The 21,488-nt window shown below is 45.9% G+C and overlaps 1 protein-coding gene across 4 annotated transcripts in view; it reads left to right on the forward strand.

The window, feature by feature from the left end:
- Positions 1 to 13,305, forward strand: part of cep164 (centrosomal protein 164) — a 54,825-nt gene extending 41,520 nt beyond the window's left edge. For 3 of the 4 annotated variants that reach the window (XM_089013196.1, XM_089013199.1, XM_089013198.1), the window contains 10 exons: positions 1,452 to 1,595; positions 5,821 to 6,039; positions 6,117 to 6,376; positions 6,475 to 6,618; positions 9,527 to 9,671; positions 10,910 to 11,012; positions 11,096 to 11,371; positions 11,457 to 11,526; positions 12,090 to 12,191; positions 12,440 to 13,305. In XM_089013196.1, coding sequence (XP_088869322.1) covers positions 1,452 to 1,595; positions 5,821 to 6,039; positions 6,117 to 6,376; positions 6,475 to 6,618; positions 9,527 to 9,671; positions 10,910 to 11,012; positions 11,096 to 11,371; positions 11,457 to 11,526; positions 12,090 to 12,191; positions 12,440 to 12,536 — 1,560 coding nt within the window. In that variant the 3' untranslated portion in view covers positions 12,537 to 13,305. The remainder of the gene's footprint in view (positions 1 to 1,451; positions 1,596 to 5,820; positions 6,040 to 6,116; positions 6,377 to 6,474; positions 6,619 to 9,526; positions 9,672 to 10,909; positions 11,013 to 11,095; positions 11,372 to 11,456; positions 11,527 to 12,089; positions 12,192 to 12,439) is intronic. The other variant, XM_089013197.1, reaches the window with a different exon arrangement.
- The last annotated feature ends 8,183 nt before the right edge of the window (positions 13,306 to 21,488 follow it).

Below are 21,488 nucleotides of genomic sequence, written 5' to 3' on the forward strand. Positions count from 1 at the left end.
TCAATGATAGCAATGTAGCGTCCCAGAAAATGCAGAAGATGGCGCCCAAGCTCCGTTGGAAATGGGCTGATTTGTCTGCTGGGAATTTGTGTCAGCGAATATCAAATAATTGTGTTGGTGCAACACACAATGATTCACCATCGCGTCATTTATGTATTTTTCCTTTTAATTTCGCCATCAACACAGATCAACATGAAGTTTTCAGACCAAACAAAGAACCGCAAAATGCATTGTGTGTCGCTTTCTCGGTCAGGGGCCTTCCAAATGTGGGGATCGTCATAAGGAGTCCAAGATGGCGCCCGAGTAGGCAGCCATTGTGCTTTTTTGCACCTGTAATGGGCAGCATCTTCACAGCCCCGCTTTGTCAGCGGAAGGTCGGTGCTGTTGGACAGTCTGCGGCTGGATGGATACATGGCTTGAGGAGCCCACCATGAGAAGGAAGGAGCGACAGCGCAGAGCGCCGATGCATATATGGAACTGTCGCGGTTTGGAATTGAAGCAGATTTATGAGGGACAAGAGATGTGAGGCAATCTCTTTTTGTCAATGGATGCTACAGCTGTGTGTTTGCTTTCAATATTTAGCTTGTAGTCGACGTGCACATTCCACCATGATGTCCTTGTTCCACTGGTGAAGACTTTCATCCTCTCCTCTTTCATCTGGAACTGCTTTACGTAACAAAGAGGGTACAGAAAGTTCTTAAGAATGGATGTCTCTCTGTCTTTGTGTTGTCATGTTATTTGTTATTTAGTTTTTTTATTTTATTTTTTATTTTGACTTCAAGACGGCGCTGCGAGAGTGGCTGCCTTTCCAGCAGCTCCAGTATTTTGCTTTTCTACTTTCATTTCTTTCATAATTTTGCTGCTGTGAAATGTAAATTTCTCCACTGAGAGACTAATAAAGGCAAATCCAATCCAACTCGAAAACATGACTTCCTGAATATTCAGCGTGAGTCTTAAAATGTAAAATATAGCTCTATGGGGTGGAATCTTTGTAAAATACGTTCAGTAGAAGTCATTTGAAGTGATGTTACAAATTACGGACACAACTTGTCCGGAGGCGTCGGTTGTCCTTTAACAATAGCTAAAGCTGGTAAAAAGTGCTAACATGGGGAAAAAAAGGAAATGCTGCCCCCTTGTGGGAAAAAAAAAAACATTGCCAGATGCCATGGCCAGCACTTTATTGCCACCCAAGCATGAAAAACCAAAACCCGAACAAATTTGGTAATGGCGCTCTACATCATATATTCAATTCCTGAATAAATTCATGAATGGTTGTGAATGAGTTCATGATTTCGTAGGAAACTACAACAAACTACGATCATGAAACACCATATCATTCCAAACTTTTCTGACAATATTGCCCACAAAATGAATTCTGGCTTTCAGATGATTTTTTTTCCACTAACAGACAAATAAAATGTGAATACGTATTTCATGTTTATTTGTGACAGGAAAATGCCCAGAGGAACCGCTTACTGTCAACTCTAGAGGTGAACAGAGAGCATCTTCAGGCCTCGCACGCTCTTCAGCTCGAAAGCCTCCACAAGCAACTTGACAGTGAAATCGAGAAAGCACAGCTGACGTTCTCCCATCGGGTACGATCAGTCGCACTCATAAAAGAAGGAAAATGGTGAACTTTTGACAAGGCTATCTGTCGAGCTAGCCAGTTTGTTATCTGTTTAGCTAGTTAGCTAGCTAGCTTTCTAGCTAGCCGGCTGGCTATCTGTCTAGCTGATCAAGGGAAAACAAAGACAATGTTTTCTTCTCCGCGCAAGCCATTTATTCAGATTCTTTTTTTTATGTTTGTAAAATGGGAAAAAAATAAAAAGTAAGCTCAGAGTGTCCTCTGCCTACTGCTGGAAGACAGCTGGGATAGGCCATCTATCTATCTGTCTAGCTAGCTGTCTAATAATAATCTTCTTCTTTCTTCTTTTCCTTTCGGCTTTTCCCCTCCGGGGTCGCCACAGCGAATCAATGTCCTCCATCTATCCCGGTTTTGTGCATCCTCTTCTCTCACACCAGCTACCTTCATGTCCTCTTTGACCACATCCATAAACCTCCTCTTCGGTCTTCCTCTCGGTCTCCTGCCTGGCAGTTCAAGACTCAGCATCCTTCTCCCGATATAGTCACTCTCCTCTGGACATGTCCAAACCATCTCAGTCTGGCCTCTCTGACTTTCTCTCCAAAGACTCTAATATGAGTTGTCCCTCTAATGTACTCATTCCTGATCCTATCCAACCTGGTCACTCCCAAAGAAAACCTCAACATCTTGAGCTCTGCTACCTCCAGCTCTGCTTCCTGTCTTTTCTTCAGTGGCACTGTCTCCAATCCAAACATCATGGCTGGTCTCACTACGGTCTTATACACTTTTCCTTTCATCCTAGCTGAAACCCTTCTATCACACATCACACCTGACATTTTTCTCCAGCCGCTCCAGCCTGCCTGGACACGCTTCTTCACCTCTTTTCCACACTCTCCATTGCTCTGGACAGTTGACCCCAAGTACTTAAAATCCTCCACCTTCTTTATCTCTTCTCCCTGTAGCATCACTCTTGCACTTGGATCCCTCTCATTCACACACATATATTCCGTCTTGCTGCGACTGATCTTCATTCCTCTCCTTTCCAGGGCATATCTACACAGCTCTAGTTTCTCCGGTCCAAGGAGATTCTTGGCTAATATCGTCTGTCAGCCTGCCCATCACCATAGCAAACAAGAAGGGGCTCAGAGCTGACCCCTGGTGGAGTCCCACCTCCACCTTGAATTCCTCAGTCATACCGACAGCACACCTCACAACTGTCTTACAGTCATGATACATGTCTTGTACCGCTCTAACATACTTTTCAGTCACTCCAGACTTCCTCATGCAATGCCACAGCTCTTCTCTGGGCACCCTGTCATCCGCTTTCTCCAGATCTAGAAAGACACAATTCCTTCTGACCTTCTCTGTACTTCTCTATCATCATTCTTAAAGCAAACATTGCATCTGTCGTACTCTTTTTTTGGCATGAAGCCATACTGCTGCTCACAAATGTTCACTTCTGCCCTTAGTCTAGCTTCAACTACTCTTTCCCAGAGTTTAATTGTATGGCTCATCAACTTTATTCCTCTGTAATTAGTACAACTCTGCACATCTCCTTTGTTCTTAAAAATGGGCATGAGTACACTTTGTCTCCATTCTTCAAGCATCTGTTCACCATCTAAGATCTTGTTGAATAACCCAGTAAGGAACACCACCGCCACCTCTCCAAGACCACTTCCATACCTCGATTGATAAATCATCAGGCCTGAGTGCCTTTCCCCCCTTCATCCTCTTCAGCGCCCGCCTCACTTCATCCTTGCTAATGCTTGCTACGTCTTGGTCCACAACAGTCACGTCTTCTACTCTTTGTTCCTTCTCATTTTCCTCATTCATCAATTCTTCAAAGTACTCTTTCCATCTTGCCATCACACTACTGGCACCTGTTAATACATTGCCATCTCTATCCTTAATCACCCGAACCTGCTGCAGGTCCTTACCATCTTTGTCTCTCTGTCTCACCAGCCTGTAAAGATCAGTCTCACCTTCCTTGCTGTCCAGCCAAGCATATAAGTCATCATAGGCCTCTTGTTTGGTCTTTGCCACCTTTACTTTAACCCTGCGCTGCATCTCCTTGTACTGCTGTCTACTCTTGTCCGTCTTCTGTGTCCCACTTCTTTGCTAACCTCTTTCTCTGTATACACTCCTGCACCTCCCCATTCCACCACCAAGTCTCCTTATCTACCTTTCTTTCACTCCTTTGCTAACCTCTTTCTCTGTATACACTCCTGCACCTCCCCATTCCACCACCAAGTCTCCTTATCTACCTTTCTTTCACTCGATACACCAAGTACTTTCCGACCTGTGTCTCTGATTACGTTCGCTGTAGTTTGCCAGTCATCTGGAAGGACCTCTTGCCCACCCAGTGCTTGTCTTACCTCCTTCCTAAATGTCATGCAACGCTCTTCCTTTTTCCACTTCCACCATTTTGTCCTCACTTCAGCCTTTGGTTTCTTCATCTTCCTCACTGCCAGCGTCATCCTACACACCACCAACCTATGCTGTCTGGCTACACTCTCACCAACCACTACTTTGCAGTCACTGATTTCCTTTAGATGACGCCGTTGACACAAAATGTAGTCTACCGGTGTACTTCTGCCTCCACTCTTATAGGTCACCCTATGTTCCTGTCTCTTCTGAAAGAAAGTATTCACAATAGCCATTTGCATTCTCTTAGCAAAGTCAACCACCATCTGTCCTTCAGCGTTCCTCATCTGGAGTCCAAACCTACCCATCACCTCCTCATCATCTTTGTTTCCTGCTCCAACATGTCCATTGAAGTCTCCACCAATTACAACCCTCTCACTTTTCGGGATGTTCTGTATGACTTCATCAAAGTCCAACCAAAATTTCTCCTTCTCCGCCAGCTCACATCCTACTTGTGGGGCATACCCACAAACAACATTGAACATCACACCTTCAATTTCTAGCTTCAGACTCATCATTCTATCTGATACTCTTTTTACTTCGATACTTGGCAATAAAGATGATTCTGATTCTGATTCTGAAGACAATCCTAACAAACTCCTCTTTTAAGATAACCCAAACTCCATTTCTCTTTCTGTCTTCGCCATGATAGAACAACTTAAACCCTGACCCTAAGCTTCTAGCCTTGCTCCCTTTCCACCTGGTTTCCTGGACACACAGTATGTCTACCTTCCATCTCTGCATCATGTCAACCAGCTCTCTACCTTTATCTGTCATTGTTCCTACATTCAAAGTTCCTACTCTTAGTTCTATACTCTTGGCGTTCCATCTCTCTTGTTTCCTCCGGGCACACCTCCCTCCTCTCCTTCTTCGACCAACGGTCGTCCATTTTCCACTGGCACCCTGAAGGTCAACAGTACCAATGGCGGCCGTTGTTAACCCAGGCCTCGACCGATCCGGTATGGGATTCATAGGTTTGATTCGCATATTTGTTTTGGCAAAAAATTTTAAGTCGGATGCCCTTCCTGACACAACCCTGTGTATTTATCCGGGCTTGGGACCGGCACAAAAAGACACTGGCTTGTGCCCCCTTGTGGCTACATTCTGTCTAATAATAATAATAATGATAATCATAATCATAATAATGATAATGATAACAATAATAACAACAATAATAATAATAATACCGTAATAATAATAATAGATTTCATTTATAAGCACCTTTCAAAACTCTCAAGGACAATTTACAGTCACAGGATATTTTTTCTGCGGGTGAGCAGCGGCAGCCATTTACGCTAGCGTTCGCTCTCCCAGCACGCTATCTGTCTAGCTAGCTAGCTCACTATTTGTCTAGCTAGCTCTGTGTCTAGCTATCTCGCTCTCTGTCTAGCAAGCTAGCCAACTCTATCTATATAGATAGCTAGTTAGCCAGCAAGCTAGCCAGCTCGCTATCTGTTTATCTAGCTCGCTAGCTCTCTATATGTCTAGCTAGCTTTCTATCTGTCTAGCTAGCCAGCTTGCTATCTGTTTAGCTAGTTAGCTAGCTAGCTTTCTAGCTTGCCGGCTGGCTATCTGTATAGCTAGCTCGCTATCTGTCTATCTAGCTAGCTCTCTATCTAGCTGTCTTTCTGTCTATCTATAGCGACTGCTTAAACATTGATTTTTTTTGTTTGCTTTCTTTTTGTTTTAAATTTATTTTCATTGACCTTATCTGGCTTTTAGTAGGCTGAAAAAAAACAATGAAAATAAATGTTTCAACGTGACAAACGATGAGCGATTTCTTCAAATGTGTTTTTTTGTAATTCTTTCTGCAGGAGGCAGAACTGAAGGATCTCATCAGTCAGTTGGAACTGAGAGCCAAAGAGCTGAAGACAGAGGAGGAAATGCTATCCGGCAAGGTACACACAGCTCACCCAAATACAACTCAAGGCACTCGATGCTTTCTCATAATGTACCTTCCTAAGACTGAAGATCTGAAGAGGAAGCGGAAATTGCTTGGGGAAGTAGAGGAGGGTCTTGACAAACGGATAGGGGTAGGGTGTTTTGTTACCAAGATGGACGACGTGAACTACTGTATGCATGGCTAACGGATGAATTTATGTGAATCCAGACCTTCAACAAAATGACACTCGAGAGAGACCAGCTCAAGCTGATGCTGGAGAGAAGGAAAGAGGAGCAAGCGCAAGCTCAAGAACTCCTTCGTGTGATGCGGGAGGAGAGGAACGAGGCCCGGCTAGATGAGGCGAGGTTGCGGGAGGACAGAGACAAATTGAGGGAGGAAAGCATGAAGGCCAAGGAGGACAAGGAGCGACTGGCGAGCAAGGTGGCTCTGCTGGAGGACCGATGCGACCGACTCAGTCGCAGGGTCAGGTACAACTTCTCAGATGATTCGAAATGTTGAGTGCCTGTGACCTTACAAGGTCGATTTTAAGAACATCATCAATTTCCTTTGACTTAATTCCTGTTAGCGAGTTAGAAATCCGCAACGGAGGGAGCGACGCTAGACAAAAGGACGAAAATAAGATGACAGTGCCCTTGAGCAACCAAAGAGACTCATCACTACATGTCGATGACCTGGAACAATCACCTCCCAATAAAAATGGCATTCTTGAGTAAGTACAGTAGCCTTTCAATGAGAAGGTTTCTTCAGCCTGCTGAAGAACCCTTCTCATTGATGGATCACTCCTGTATGAGAGCTTACACAGACTACAGTAGCCTTTATATTATTCAAACGTACAAATCAGATTGTGTAGAACACACAAGGAATTTTTCTCGGGTAGAAGACGCTGCACAAGTATCATCATAGAAAAATTGCAAAGAGGCACTATACAGTTGTACAGTGATACCTCAGTTTATGAACACTTTTTTCTTACAAATCCTTCGCCTTACGAACATTAAATTCGCGAGAATATAATCTTGGCATACAAACTAGTTTTCGGCAAATGAACCAAACCATACGGAGCGCAGTGGTGGCTGGGCGGACTAATTTTCGGCAGAAGAACACCAACCCACAAGGTCGAACAGCGCCACGGTGGCTGGCGTACTAGTTTTCCACACCCCCTCTTGCTGAGTGCAGACATGGTTTGTTATCGAGTGGAGTACTTTTGCTATTATGGGACCGAAAAAGACCCCACAACATGCTAGTGTTAAGCCGAAGAGGACACAAAAGAAAATGACGGTCGAGCAGAAGAATATCATCGAAAAACAGGAACGAGGTGTGCATTTGTGTGACTTAGCGTCCCAGTCTCAGTGTACTAAGTCGACCATTGCTACATGTGGCTAAGGGTCTTTCTGTGTTGTCTAAATAACGGTCTCAGGCAATAGAAAAGGCAGAAAAACTTCTGTTGATTTCTAGCAGGGGACATTGTGAGTGAGACGTCTGTGTAAGCTCTCAGTCGTAGAGGAGTTGTCCATTGATGAAAAGGTTTCTTCAGCTGTCATCTGTACTTTTTGGAAGGTGTCGGACGTTTCGCTTCTTATCCAACACTTGTACATAAAATGAGGTATATTTTGTGTAGTTTTAAGGCTTATTTAGTAGAAAAGTATGTTTTATGGGGACAGATTAATCTCATTTTTAATATCTGTGTAAACTCTCAGTCGTACAGGAGTGGTCCATCGATGAGAAGGTTTCTTCAGCCGTCATCTGTACAAATTTGAAGGTTTCGGACGTTTCGCCTCCTATCCAAGAGGCTTCGTCAGCGAACTAAAGTCTGACTCGTCGTATCGGCCCTGTTTATATATCCCTAATGTCCAGACATGGCGGCGCCGGACACAGCTATGATAGGTATCTGTGTCCCTGTGTCAGACTTTAGTTCGCTGACGAAGCTTCTTGGATAGGAGGCTAAACGTCCGAAACCTTCAAATTTGTACAGATGACGGCTGAAGAAACCTTCTCATTTTTAATGGTTTCTTATGGGGAATAAATGTTTGGCAGATGAACTTGTCGCTTACACACACTTTCTGAGAACCAATTAAGTAAACTGAGGTGTCACTGTACTAGGGTTACTGTTTCGTGAGTCAATGGCTTGGGGGAAGAAGCTGTTTAAATGTCTGTGGATTTGCTGCGCATGGATCGGTAGCCTGCCTGAGGGGAGTCGCTAGAAAAGGTGGTGGGCAGAGTGCGGAGGGTCCAGTAGTATGAAGGCACCGGATTATGAGGAACGCCTTCAATGAATGGCATATTTTTAAACGACACCAGGATTTCCCCATCATTTTCATTTTTTGATGTCAAACACAAAAAATAGATATTGCAGATTAGTATAATGTGCGGTATTTTCTGTATTTTTTATGACCTCAAAAATATTCCAGGGTTTTATCACAATACAATAATATAATTTTCAGAGATTACCAATGTTGGATTAATGTTATTCTTCCTGGTTCACTTCTCCATTTGTGTAGTCTAAATATTAAATCAGCATGAAGCAAGGTGATACACAAGAAAGGAATATTTATTATCAGGCAGCTAGAGGATGTTCTCAAGGGGAGAAGCGAAGCCAAGGGGCAGAGAGACAAGAGCGTGCGCATGAGCGTGTCTCAGACAGATATATAGACATCAGGAGTGATGTCACTTTGGAAAGGACCTGCTGTATCTGCTAGATACAATCTTGAATATTTATTATTAGACTGAAACATGATAGCTAGATTCGTATACTAAGTACAAGCTGAGTACATGTATACTAATTAACATATACAAATAACTAAACTACATAGATGGACTTACTAATTGATAAGAATAAGTAGATATGAAATAACATAGGATGTTTTAGCATGTGCATATAACTAGTTATAACACCAATATTCCTTCTTTTAAACTTTAATGTTCCTTAGGGGATTTCATGGAATATATTTTGCTTAATTTTTTTTTTTAAACACCAAACACAGTAAAGTCTCGTTATATCGATATCGGATATATCGATAGTCCCGGTTATATCGATACTATTTCTATGCACGCACGGAGAAAATTACATGCAAACGGGGTCGGATATATCGATAGTCCCGGTTATATCGATATTTTTTCGGACTCCCTTGAATATCGATATAACCAGACTTTACTGTACAAAAATAAGCAAAAAAACATTTTTTTTCCCACTTGTAATCATTGTGCCAAAAACTGTTAATTGTGGCATAACCAAGAAAAAAATTCCCCCTAGCAAAGTTATTTTAAAAGATCACTGAAGGGAGTCGCTGGAAAAGGTGGTGGGCAGGGTGCGGAGGGTCCAGTAGGATTTTCTGCGCCCTTATTTGGATTCTTGCACCGTGCAAGTCCTCGAGAGTGGCTAGGGCGGTGCCAATTATTTTTTTCCACTGTCTTAATTGTGCGTTGAAGTTGACTTTTCTCCATTTTCATGCCGAATGTGACCAGTGTCCGAAAAAAATGGTCTCATCATTCCATAGCTTTTGGAGGAAACATCGATTCTTATTTTTCATTGCAATTCTTGCATCCATATTCATTTTTGAATGTGACAAAATGTCAACAATTTACTGACATTGAAAATATGACTCCTGCATCCATTGACTCAGATGTGGCCTATTAAACTCCTCCCATTGCACATCCATCGAAAAGACCAAACTCTTCCTGGAGAAGGAGAACAGCCGACTAAAGCACAAACACACTCTGCACGTGGCCCACGGCGACTCCGCTCAGCAATCCAACCTCGAAGCGAAGGTAACTCGGCAGATGCTAATAATGTGATCCATGTCTATGTGGCACATTTGCATTTTCATTCTATTGTCAGGACGTGAGAAACGCGTCTGAGATCCAGCAGATGGATACACTCAATCGCAGGAAAGAACAACTTCATCGGCTTGAAGGTTCCATCGCTGAGGAGTTTAGCATTTAGCATCATGTCATTGGAGGGCAACTGGCAGTAGGATGTCTAATAATAATAATCATGAAAATAATACATTTGAGTTACAAGCGACTTTCAAAGCTCCTCAGGAATACATTACAATCAAAAAACAAGCACATAAATAAAACAACGGATACATTTACAAATAAAAAGAAGATAAAACTACATAGAGAATGTGATTTTTAACTTATTCACTGCCATTGACAAATGTATTCGATTTCCAGCAGCTCCTGTATTTTGTTTTTCTACTTCTTTCTTTCCTTTCCTCTTCCTTACATATCTTTGCTGCTGTGAAATGTAAATTTCTCCACTGCGAGGTGAATAAACACATCCAATCCAAAATATCATGTCGAGCGCCATGCCCGAATTTGTTCCGGTTTTGTTTTTACTTGTTTGGGTGCCGATAAAGTGCTGGCCATAGCCTTAGCCAAGGTTTTTTTTCCTTCCAAAAAGGGGCATCATTTCTCCTTTTTCCATGTTAGCGCTTTGTTCCAGCTTCAGCTGTTGTTAAAGGGCTATCTAAACCAATATGTATGTATTGTATTGTATTTTGGACAACCACCCTCATTTCAAGCTCAAATAACTCCAGACCCATATCATTTAAGAATTAACTCTTTTTTTGAACGAAGAGAGTAAGTTTTCTGACGCTGCATTGAATGTTTTGTCGTCCTCCAACTCAATATTCTGTGGGTCCTGCAATTCGAGTGTCAGTGACAAAAACCCTGGCACTGGAGTGGAGTTTTTTTCCATGATGCTTTAGGGAGAGATTTGCTTTCACCAGGTCGAATAAAATGATGTGCCGGGCCTGATTTGTCCCCCGGGTCTTGACTTTGACACCTGTGCTGTAACCTGATAACATGATAAGCTTTCCACTGTTGTACCCACGACCCCTGAAAGGGTTAAAGGCCCGTCAACAGTTGATTTCATTTGGCCAGGCTCTGAAATTCTGATCCAAGTGACTGCAAAGGTTCCTTGCGATGTGTATATTACGCTTGTTTTGAATTTGCACAGTGCTCTTGTTGAATACTTTTTACGTTTTTGATTCCCTTTCCAGTCATTCCTTCAAGATGCAACACTGTTGTCTGGAGAGAGGAAGGTCACGTTTGATGTGACCGATTCAGACTTGAGCACCACGGTTGACGACCCTGACGAGCCAGGTGACAAACGATCGTCTTTCGCCCAAGGGGGAACTCCAAGTTTTTCAATCCATCTTCTCAGATGTTATCCTCTCACTTCTTAGGATGCGGCGTGAAGTTCTTGGCTAAAGCTCATGAGCTAGCACAGTCCCACCCGCAGATCTCGGGGCAGCTCAACTCCGTTTTAGGAGCTCTGGGTTCATTGACCCAGAAACAGAGCAACACAAGATCTTCAATCACTCTTGGCCAAGCTGTCCCACTTTGGAAGTCATCAACCCAAAGCGGATCAGGATTGCCCCCTTACCCGGACGCCTCGTTTACAAGTGGGCTGAGAACTGCTGATGATGCCACACTCCGCAGATGGGGAGAAATCTTTCCTGGTATGCACAGTCAAGCCATCGTTCATCGCTTGTTTGATACGAGCAGCCTAAACTGTCGCCGATTGGTGCTGTTGTTGTTCTCCAGAAGCAGCAGCAGTGCTCAGCTCCAGCACCCCGAAGAAATTGACCTCGACGACACCATATTCTCCTGCGAGGTAAACATATATTTGCGTTTGTGGTGGAAATGGGAATCTGTCAAAGAGCGAAATTTCTTAGAAAAAGTATCTCAAGTGGATAATACCTGCAATACTCTGGAGCGCCTCAAGGAGCATGACATCTCCTTCTGAGTTATTGATCTCTCTCACTCTCTTGATCTATCGATGTAGCTCTCTAGCTAGCTAGCAAGCTATCTGTCTATACATATATACACATACATGGTTGTATTAAGTTCATCCTGTCTACTTGATATCTAATTTACATGTCAGGTATTTGGACACCGACAGTACACTGTCTGTAAGATAGGAATCTGTTTTAAATTATACACATACATGTTGATGTGTGCTTGATATCTACAGATATATTATGTGTATATATGTATACTGAATATGTATAGCTAGCTATCTAGCTATACCTATATACATACAGTATATACACATAACATATCATCAACCCATATTTACAGTACAAGGGTCCAGTTTTTTTTTTCCAATCAATCAATAAGATGACAGACAGCAACTTTGAATGTATTTAGCAGCTGATGCTTTGCGTTTCCCCGTAGCCTGCATGTTCAAAAGTCAGTGAAAGTGGACGGCCGAAAACTGCAGAGGATGATTGACAGCAACAAGCGGTGGCTGGAAATGCGAACCAAGGACAGCAGCATGTATCCTTTCAGCGCAGAATGACAAGCAATGACTCTTGATTGTTTGGTGATGATCTTTTATTTCTCATTTTGGACACTTTTTATTTTGCACATGATAAGGCCCACGTCATAGACTTCCATTTTAATTGACGTCATTCATCGATTTTTGGTGTGGTCTCAAAAGTTTGGGAAAAAACGGTTCATTTTAAATGATCAATTGATTGATAAATTCATGATGAATCGTTCATGTCCTTAAGTGAGTGTCTCAGCCCTCTGTTCACTCGCTATCAGGCTTCAAGTTCCCAAAGCAACCTCCTACAGCTTGGCCTAAATGACAAAGACCAGATCAGAGTCTACCATTATTGACAAGAACAGCACTGCAGAGTCCTGCTCAAGATTTTCAACAAGGGAGGACAGCACGACTCGAAGCTTCTCAAATTTCTCTGGTCCTGAACATTTTTTTTGGCATCACTGACCAGTTTAGACAAGCACCTGCTATTTCCCGACCAGCTGGATTCTATGTCGGATGTGCTTATGCTAGGGCAGCCTATGCCAGCCGTCTTCGGGCACTAAGCAGGGGACACCCTGAACCGGTTGTCAGCCAATTGCAAGGCAAACAGAGACAAACAACCATCAGCACTCACTGACACTTACACTTAAAGACAAGTTCAATCAGAGGAAACCGTAGGACCCAGAGAAAACCCATGGGGAGAACATGCAGGGAGGCCGGAACGAGATCTGAACTTGCGACCTCTGCACTGTGAAGTCAACGCACTAACCACTCTTGCACCAGGCTATATATATGTATATGTATATGGTATTTTCCAGTGTATAAGGCACACCAGACTATAAGGCACACTCCATATGAATAGTGTATTTTCAAACTTTTTCCAAAGAACACCTTCAATGAATGAAAAACATTTTCCAAATATAAGGCACACCACTTTATAAGATGCTATGGTGGAGGCTGGTTGTTGTGAGACCTGTTGTGGCTCAATATGACTTCACATATAAGGCGCACTGGCGTATAAGGCGCAGTGTCACCTTTTGAAGAACACAAGACCTTTTTGGGTGTGCCTTATACACCACAAAATACAGTGTGTGTGTATGTATATATATATATATATATATATATATATATATATATATATATACAGTAAAGTCTCGTTATATCGATATCGGTTATATCGATAGTACCGCTTATTACGATACTATTTTCATTTCCCTTGCACATTTCTAGTCTTTTTATGTATAATTAGTACCGTTTAGTACGATACCCGGTTATTACGATAATCCGGTTATTACGGTGCTCCTTTTCATCCCCCGCCGGCCATTCTTGTTGTTTATATCGATATATCCGTCGCGCCATTGGTCAACTTGGTCACGTGTCTTGTTACGTGAGCCGCCATCGGTCGCGCCATTGGTCGACTTGGTCACATGAGCCGCCATCGGTCGCGCTATTGGTCGACTTGGCCGTGTGACTTTGTCACGTGACACGCCATCGGTCGCGCCATTGGTCAACTTGGTCACGTGTCTTGGTTACGTGTCACGCCATCACTCGCGCCATTGGTCGACTTGGTCAGGTGACTTGGTTACGTGCCCAGCACCCGTGTAGCAGAGCCATTTTCATTTTCAGACGCTAGCTCGTGTGTAGCAGACGAGATTGAAGTGTTTGTGTTAAAAGGTAAAAATGGGAAGCAGAAGAAGATTGATGACTTTTTTAAATTGTATACATAATACAGTAAGATGTAAGCGTTGCAGTTTCCCTGTTGTGTTATGTACATGCCCACTGTACTGTATATGAATGCAATCGTTTTTTGCAACAATGTTTCTTGTTTTGTCTGCTGAAGCGCGATGATTTTGAAAATTATTAACATTCCATACTGTGTATTAAAGGACAGCCGATGTCACTTTTTATTCAAATGCAAATAAAAATGACTTCACGCCAAGACGTCCATGAAACAATGGCTTCAGATTCGGATAATATGCTTTCTTGTTACACATCCAGTTATGAATATGTTTCAAATACACTGTAGTTCTGAAGATTAAAGCATACATGTTTACAATCATTAAAGAATTATATGTGCCATTTTGAGGCAACATTGGGGGAACATCTAAAAAAAAATGGGAGCTCATGGCCAGCTCTGTTTCTTATATGGCGCTTGGCTGCCCTCTTTTGGCGGCTTTTGTTTAATGCAGTTCGGCGCAGGATCGGATATATCGATAGTCCCGGTTATATCGATATTTTTTCGGGCTCCCTTGAATATCAATATAACGAGACTTTACTGTATATATATATATATATATATATATATATATATATATATATATATATATATATATATATATATATATATATATATATATGTTGGAGTCTAATTCCTGTTTCTCTTCTGGTTCGGAGTTCAACTGAGTTTTATGATGAAGTACCAGCGGGGACGGTAGATGGTGAACAGAAAAGACTACTTTATTCTCGTAGAACAATAGAAAAAGAACATGTCTCGTCGGAGGGGGAAGCCAAGAGCACCAAGCCCGCCTCCTCAAACTAGTTTAAACACACAGCAGTTGATGACATTGTCTCGACTGAGCCTATCAGCTACGGACAAGTGTTGGGAGAACATTAGACTGAAAGTTGATACTTGTTACACTCTGCATACGCAAGTAGTTAACTAATAAGCTACATACATCCATATAGACTAAACTAAACATGCAATAACATAAGATGTACTAAACTATGATGTTTACGGATTTGTATGAAAACACTATCATTATATATATATATAAAAATCCTCGTCTCACCCACCATGGGTGGTGTCTATCCCCATTTCAGCTCGGGTCCTCTACCAGAGGCCAGGAAGCTTGAGGGTTCTGCGCAGTATCCGTGCTGTTCCCAGCACTGCGCTTTTCTGGACCGAGATATCCGATGTTGTTCCCGGGATCTGTTGCAACCACTCGTCGAGTTTGGGGGTCACTGCCCCGATTGCTCCGACCACCACAGGCACGACTGTCACCTTTACCTTCCAGGCTCTCTCCAGCTCCTCTCTGAGCCCTTGGTATTTCTCTATTTTCTCATGTTCCTTCTTTCTGATGTTCCCATCACTCGGGACCGCTACATCCACGACAACGGCTTTCCTTTCCCCTTTATCTATGACCACGATATCTGGTTGGTTGGCCATTACCATCTTGTCGGTCTGTATCTGGAAGTCCCACAGGATCTTTGCTCGGTCATTCTCCACCACCTTGGGAGGTGTTTCCCATTTTGACCTTGGGGTTTCCAGTCCATACTCCGCACAGATGTTTCGGTAGACTATGCCAGCCACCTGGTTATGGCGCTCCATGTAGGCTTTCCCTGCCAGCATCTTACACCCTGCAGTTACGTGTTGGATTGTCTCAGGTGCCTCTTTGCACAACCTACACCTTGGGTCTTGTCTGGTGTGGTATATCCCTGCCTCTATGGCTCTGGTGTTCAGGGCCTGCTCTTGGGCAGCCAGGATGAGTGCCTCTGTGCTGTCCTTTAGGCCAGCCCTCTCTAGCCACTGATAGGACTTCTTGAGATCAGCCACTTCTGCTATGGTTCGGTGGTACATCCCGTGTAGGGGCTTTTCCTCCCATGATTGTCCCTCTTCCAGCACCTCATCCTCTGTTCCCCATTGTCCGAGACATTCTCTGAGTACATCATCCGTTGGAGCCTTCTCTTTGATGTATTCATGGAGCTTGGATGTTTCATCCTGGACAGTGGCTCTCACACTCACTAGTCCCCGGCCTCCTTCCTTACGGCTTGTGTACAGTCTCAGGGTGCTGGACTTGGGATGGAACCCTCCGTGCATGGTGAGGAGTTTTCGGGTCTTAACATCCGTGGTCTGAATCTCTTCCTTTGGCCACCTTATTATTCCTGCAGGGTATCTGATCACTGGCAGGGCATAGCTGTTTATTGCCCGGGTCTTGTTCTTGCCATTGAGCTGGCTTCTGAGGACTTGCCTCACCCGCTGGAGGTATTTGGTCGTAGCCGCTTTCCTTGTTGCTAATTCGAGGTTGCCATTGGCCTGTGGTATACCGAGGTACTTGTAGCTGTTTTCATTGTCTGCTATTGTTCCTTCAGTGAGTGAGACCCCTTCAGTGTGGACTACCTTGCCCCTCTTAGTCACCATCCGACTACATTTCTCCAGCCCGAATGACATTCCGATATCACTGCTGTAGATCCTGGTTGTGTGGATCAGGGAGTCTATGTCCCTTTCGCTCTTAGCATACAGCTTGATGTCATCCATGTAGAGGAGGTGACTGATCGTAGCTCCATTTCTGAGGCGGTATCCATAGCCTGTCTTGGCGATTATCTGGCTGAGGGGGTTCAGTCCTATGCAGAACAGCAGTGGGGAGAGTGCATCACCTTGGTATATGCCACATTTGATGGACACTTGCGTTAGTGGCTTGCCATTGGCTTCAAGTGTGGTTTTCCACATCCTCATCGAGTTTGCAACGAAGGCTCTCAGGGTCCTGTTGACCTTATACAACTCCAAGCATTCATTGATCCATGTGTGTGGCATCGAGTCATATGCTTTCTTGTAATCAATCCAGGCTGTGCACAGGTTGGTATGTCGGGACCTGCAGTCTTGAGCGACTGTTCTGTCAACCAGCAGCTGATGTTTGGCACCTCTAGTATCTCTACTAATGCCTTTCTGTGCTTTGCTCATGTATTGATCCATGTGTCCACTTATCTTAGCCGCAATGATGCCTGACATGAGCTTCCATGTTGTGGAGAGACAGGTTATTGGCCGATAGTTGGAAGGAACTGCACCCTTTGAGGAATCCTTCATGATCAGGATTGTTCGCCCTTCGGTTAGCCATCCTGGGTGAGTCCCATCCATCAGCAGCTGGTTCATTTGTGCTGCTAGGCGCTCGTGGAGAGCTGTGAGTTTCTTTAGCCAGTAGGTGTGGACCATATCCGGGCCTGGTGCCGTCCAGTTTTTCATACCTGAGACTCTTCCTTGTATATCTGCCGCTGTGATGTATATATATATATATATATGATGTGATGTATATATATATATATATATATATATATATATATATATATATATATATATATATATATATATATATATATATATATACACACAGTGGAACCTCGGTTTTCGAACGACTCACAGTCCGAACAAAATATTCTAGAAATTCTTGCTTCGCAGTTCGAACAGCAATCGGTGGGGTGCTGAGCGGCGTATGGGTCTATCGCTCTCTCCGTGACCAACTGTTGTCGCTTGCGGACGTGCTGCGTTTTGCTCTAGCGTTTAATATAAGTGTACGAAGAGTTTTAGCCCCTAATCATGCCTCCAAAGAAAGTAAGTGCTGCTAAAAGTGAAAAAAGAAAAGTAGTGCGTACAACTATTGCATTTAATAAAGAAATAATCGCAAAATATGAAGGAGATGTGCGAGTGTCTGATCTGGCTAGGGAATACAGCATGTCGAAATCTACGATCAGTACGATATTAAAGAATAAGGAGGCTGTGAAATCTAGTGATGTGGCTGTGGCAACAGTGTGATTGGATAGATATTTTAAGAGAAAAGAACATCCTGTAGCTGAGTCATCCGTAGCTGTCATGTTCCGAGCGAGAGTGACGGCAGCTGACTCGTCGGAACGTAGTGGAATGTTTATGTCATACATATATATATAAATCCTCATCTCACCCACCATGGGTGGTGTCTGTCCCCCATTTTTAGCTCGGGTCCTCTATTTTCCATCAGTCCTGTCCAAAAAAAGGAAATTTCATGTTCCATCAGTCCTGTGCAAAAAAGGAAATTTCTCTAATCTTTTGCTCACGACTTCCCGTGTTGTGCCTTTAGAATGATGTTGATGTTTGGGTGTGTTTGTGTTTGGGGAACTCATATAGTTTTCCTCACTTGTGTCACGTCCGCTCGAGGAGTGGTGACAGAAATACACGGTGGAGACGGTATATTCAAGAAGGGTTTTTACTGAGACAAAGCAAACAGAAAATCAGGCAACCGAGAACAACAGCGTAACAGACCTGCGTACTGCTGGGTGACAGGGATCTACGGAGAATACACCGACGCGGACCGAACGGGAAAGGGTGGCTTTTATAGCCCGAAGGTACAATTAAAGGAATGAGAAACAGGACAGTCAGTCCAGAGAGCAGGGAGGGGAGGGGCCCGCTCCTGCCGCAGAGGAGGATAAGACAGGAGGGGAGGGGCTCGCTCCTGGCTCTGAAGAGGATGTGACATTGCCCCCCCCCCCCTCAATGGACGCCTCCCGGCAGCCCACCCGGTTTGGAGAGATGGGTCGAGGATCCAGGAACGGGGAACCCACTGTAGTTCTTCGGGCCCGTGGCCCTCCCAATCGACCAGGTACTGCAATCCCCTGCCCATGCGCCTAGAGTCCACTATCTCCCGCACGGTGTAGACCGGGTCGCCGTCCACCATCTGGGGGCCGGGGGGGTGCTGGAGCCAGGGGGCTGGTCTCCACAGGCTTGAGGAGGGAGACGTGGAAAACCGGGTGGATCCTCATCGTGGGTGGCAGCCGTAGCTTCACCGAGACCGGGATGAGGATGCCCTCGATAGGAAAGGGACCAGACAACCGTGGACCCAGTTTGGCCGATGTCCCGGCTAACCAAAGGTCCCTCATGGACAGCCATACCTCCTGCCCGACCTGGTAAGTTGGTGCCGAACGGCGACGACGATCCGCAATATGTTGGTTCCGGGCTGCTGTGCGCGACAGCGTGGCTCTGGTCTCCTTCCACACTCGATGGGCCTGTCTCAGGTGTATGTTCGATGGACGGAATCTCCACCTGGCCCTCCAGGGTGGGGAACAGCGGCGGCTGCTAACCACAGGCGGACATGAAAGGAGACCGACCTGTGGCTGTGGAGACCAGGGTGTTGTGTGTGTACTCCATCATAAAAGAGAGCCCACGACGCCGGCGGTGGAGGCACAAACACCGGAGAGCCGCTTCCAGGTCCTGGTTCTTGCGCTCTGTCTGGCCGTTGGTCTGGGGATGGTAGCCAGACGACAGGCCGCCGGAATCACGTGGAGACGGACGACATAGATAACCAAGAGTTGAGCCGTCTCGATGGCGGACGGCAATCTGGTTAACGGGATGAAGTGGGCCGGCTTAGAGAAGCGGTCCACAACGGTGAGGATGACCGTCTTGCCACGGGAAGGGGGGAGGCCCGTGATGAAGTCAACGGAAATATGGGACCAGGGTCAGGAAGGAATCCGTAGCGGCTGGATAAGTCCCGCCGTGGGTTGGTGGGAGACTTTCCCATGAGCACAGGCGGGGCATGCCTTCACGAGACGTCCTTCCTGTACGCTGGTCACCAGAACCGCTGGGGGATGAGATGGATCGTCCTGTTAATCCCCGGGTGACAGGCGACCCTGGAGGCGTGTCCCCATAGTAGCACTTCGGTGCGTCGAGCGGGGGGACGAACAGACGATCCACCGGGCAACCCTTGGGGATAGGGTTACCCCCTGGGCCTCCTGAACTTTCCTCTCAACCTCCCACCGCAGGGCGCCCAGGATGTGTTGCCCCGGCAAGATGTTGGAGATGACATGCTCCTTCTCTGCCGGCTCGTGAATGCGAGATAGGGCGTCAGGCTTCGTGTTCTGCGACCCTGGGCAGTAGGTGAGAGTAAAGTTAAATCGCGTGAGGAACAGTGCCCATTGGGCCTGCCGCGAGTGGAGTCTCTTGGCGGACCAAATGGCGGCCAGGTTCTTCTGATCGGTGTATACAGTGATGGGGTGTTTGGCCCCTTCAAGCCAGTGTCTCCACTCCTGCAGCGCCAGGATGACCGCCACGGGGGAAGAGTCAATGTATGTGCTCAGGCTTCTTGTTCCGGGTGTGAGATATGATAGAGTCGGATTCCCGAGAATCCGGTAGTGGGGCCCCCGGCTGCAGTTCCATGGTGCAGTCATACGGTCGGTGGGGTGGCAGGGATTGCGCATTGTCCTTACTGAACGCCTCCCGCAGATCATGGTAACAACGCGGCACTCCCTCGAGACAAATCTCTTTGGGCGCGCCGCCGCGGGACGGGTCTCGCCCTGCAGTAGCCGACCGTAGGCAATTGGCATAGCAGTAGGGGCTCCAACCCTGTATGGTGGGACCCTTCCATGAGATGGAAGGGTCATGGTTGCACGAGTGGCACATTGCGGGAGGGCATGAGAAGGAATTGACGGTGTTCAACATGGTTACCCGATAACCACGGTTTAAGCGGTGCGGTGATACAGGTAACCTTCGCTAGCAGTCGACCGTCGAGGTCAAGAGTCTCTTTGGGAGTCTTGAAGTTCTCTATGTCGCAGCCCAATGTCTCTGCCAGTTGGGGATCGATGAAGCACCCGTCCGCCCCCGAATCCACTAGCGTAGCGCCCGTATTGTCTGGGAGTTGGATGGACCAATTAATTTGCCGTCCAATTCCAACCGCGTGACGGGCGCTGTGCTCGCCGCCTCCAGTGGTCGCCGCGGTCGCCGTTTTACAGGTGCTGGAGGTTTTCGGCTGGGGGCCTTGAGTGCGACGAACCCCAGGGTTGGCTCGATCGCTCCCGCTTCCCATCTGCATGGTTTCGGGAGACCCCTCCAGGAGTCGCGACCGCTCGTTGCCGCCGGTGTGGTCGTCCGCAGCTTGCTTCCGGGTTCGCTGGGCCGCTAGTTGCCTTGCTCCCGCTGCCTCTCCCGAAGGCGATGGTCCAGGCTGATGATGATGTCGATCATTTCGTTGAGGGTGGTGTCAGCGTCGCGGGTAGCCAACTCGTCCTTGAGAGCGACGCTCAATCCGCGACGAAACACTCCCCTCAACGCTCGATCGTTTTAGTCACTGCCGGCAGCCAGGATGCGGAAGGCGATAGAGTATTCTGCGGCCGAACGGCTACCCTGCACGCAGTCGTGGAGGATTCCCTCTGCCTCGACCTCTGTGACCGGGTGGTGGAAAACTTGGCACAGCTCGGCCACAAAGTAGGAAGAGCAAAGTTCAGGTCGAAACTCCCGAACAGCCAGCACCAGGTCTTGGCCTGGCCCGTGAACAGGCATGAAGGCTACCTTGGCATCATCGCCAACGTAGGCGGAGGGTTGTTAGAACACAAGCAAGCACTGCATCAGAAATTGAGCACAGCGCCCGGGTTTACCTGCGTAGCGTGAGGGGTGTGGTAAAGGTAGCTCGTGCCTACTCACGGGCGGGGGGAGGAAGGGGCCGCCAGGGTGGCGAGGCGTGTCTCAATCTCCTGCAAGCGTTGAGCCAGCGTGGACACGGTTTGGCAGATCTCCGCGACCGCTTGAGCCAGCTGGCTCGAACGCTCCGCCTGATGGGCTAGAGTGGATATGATTT

The sequence above is a fragment of the Hippocampus bargibanti genome, linkage group LG14 (assembly GCF_051943395.1).
Source record: "Hippocampus bargibanti isolate YZ-2025 linkage group LG14, ASM5194339v1, whole genome shotgun sequence".
Lineage (NCBI taxonomy): Eukaryota > Metazoa > Chordata > Actinopteri > Syngnathiformes > Syngnathidae > Hippocampus > Hippocampus bargibanti.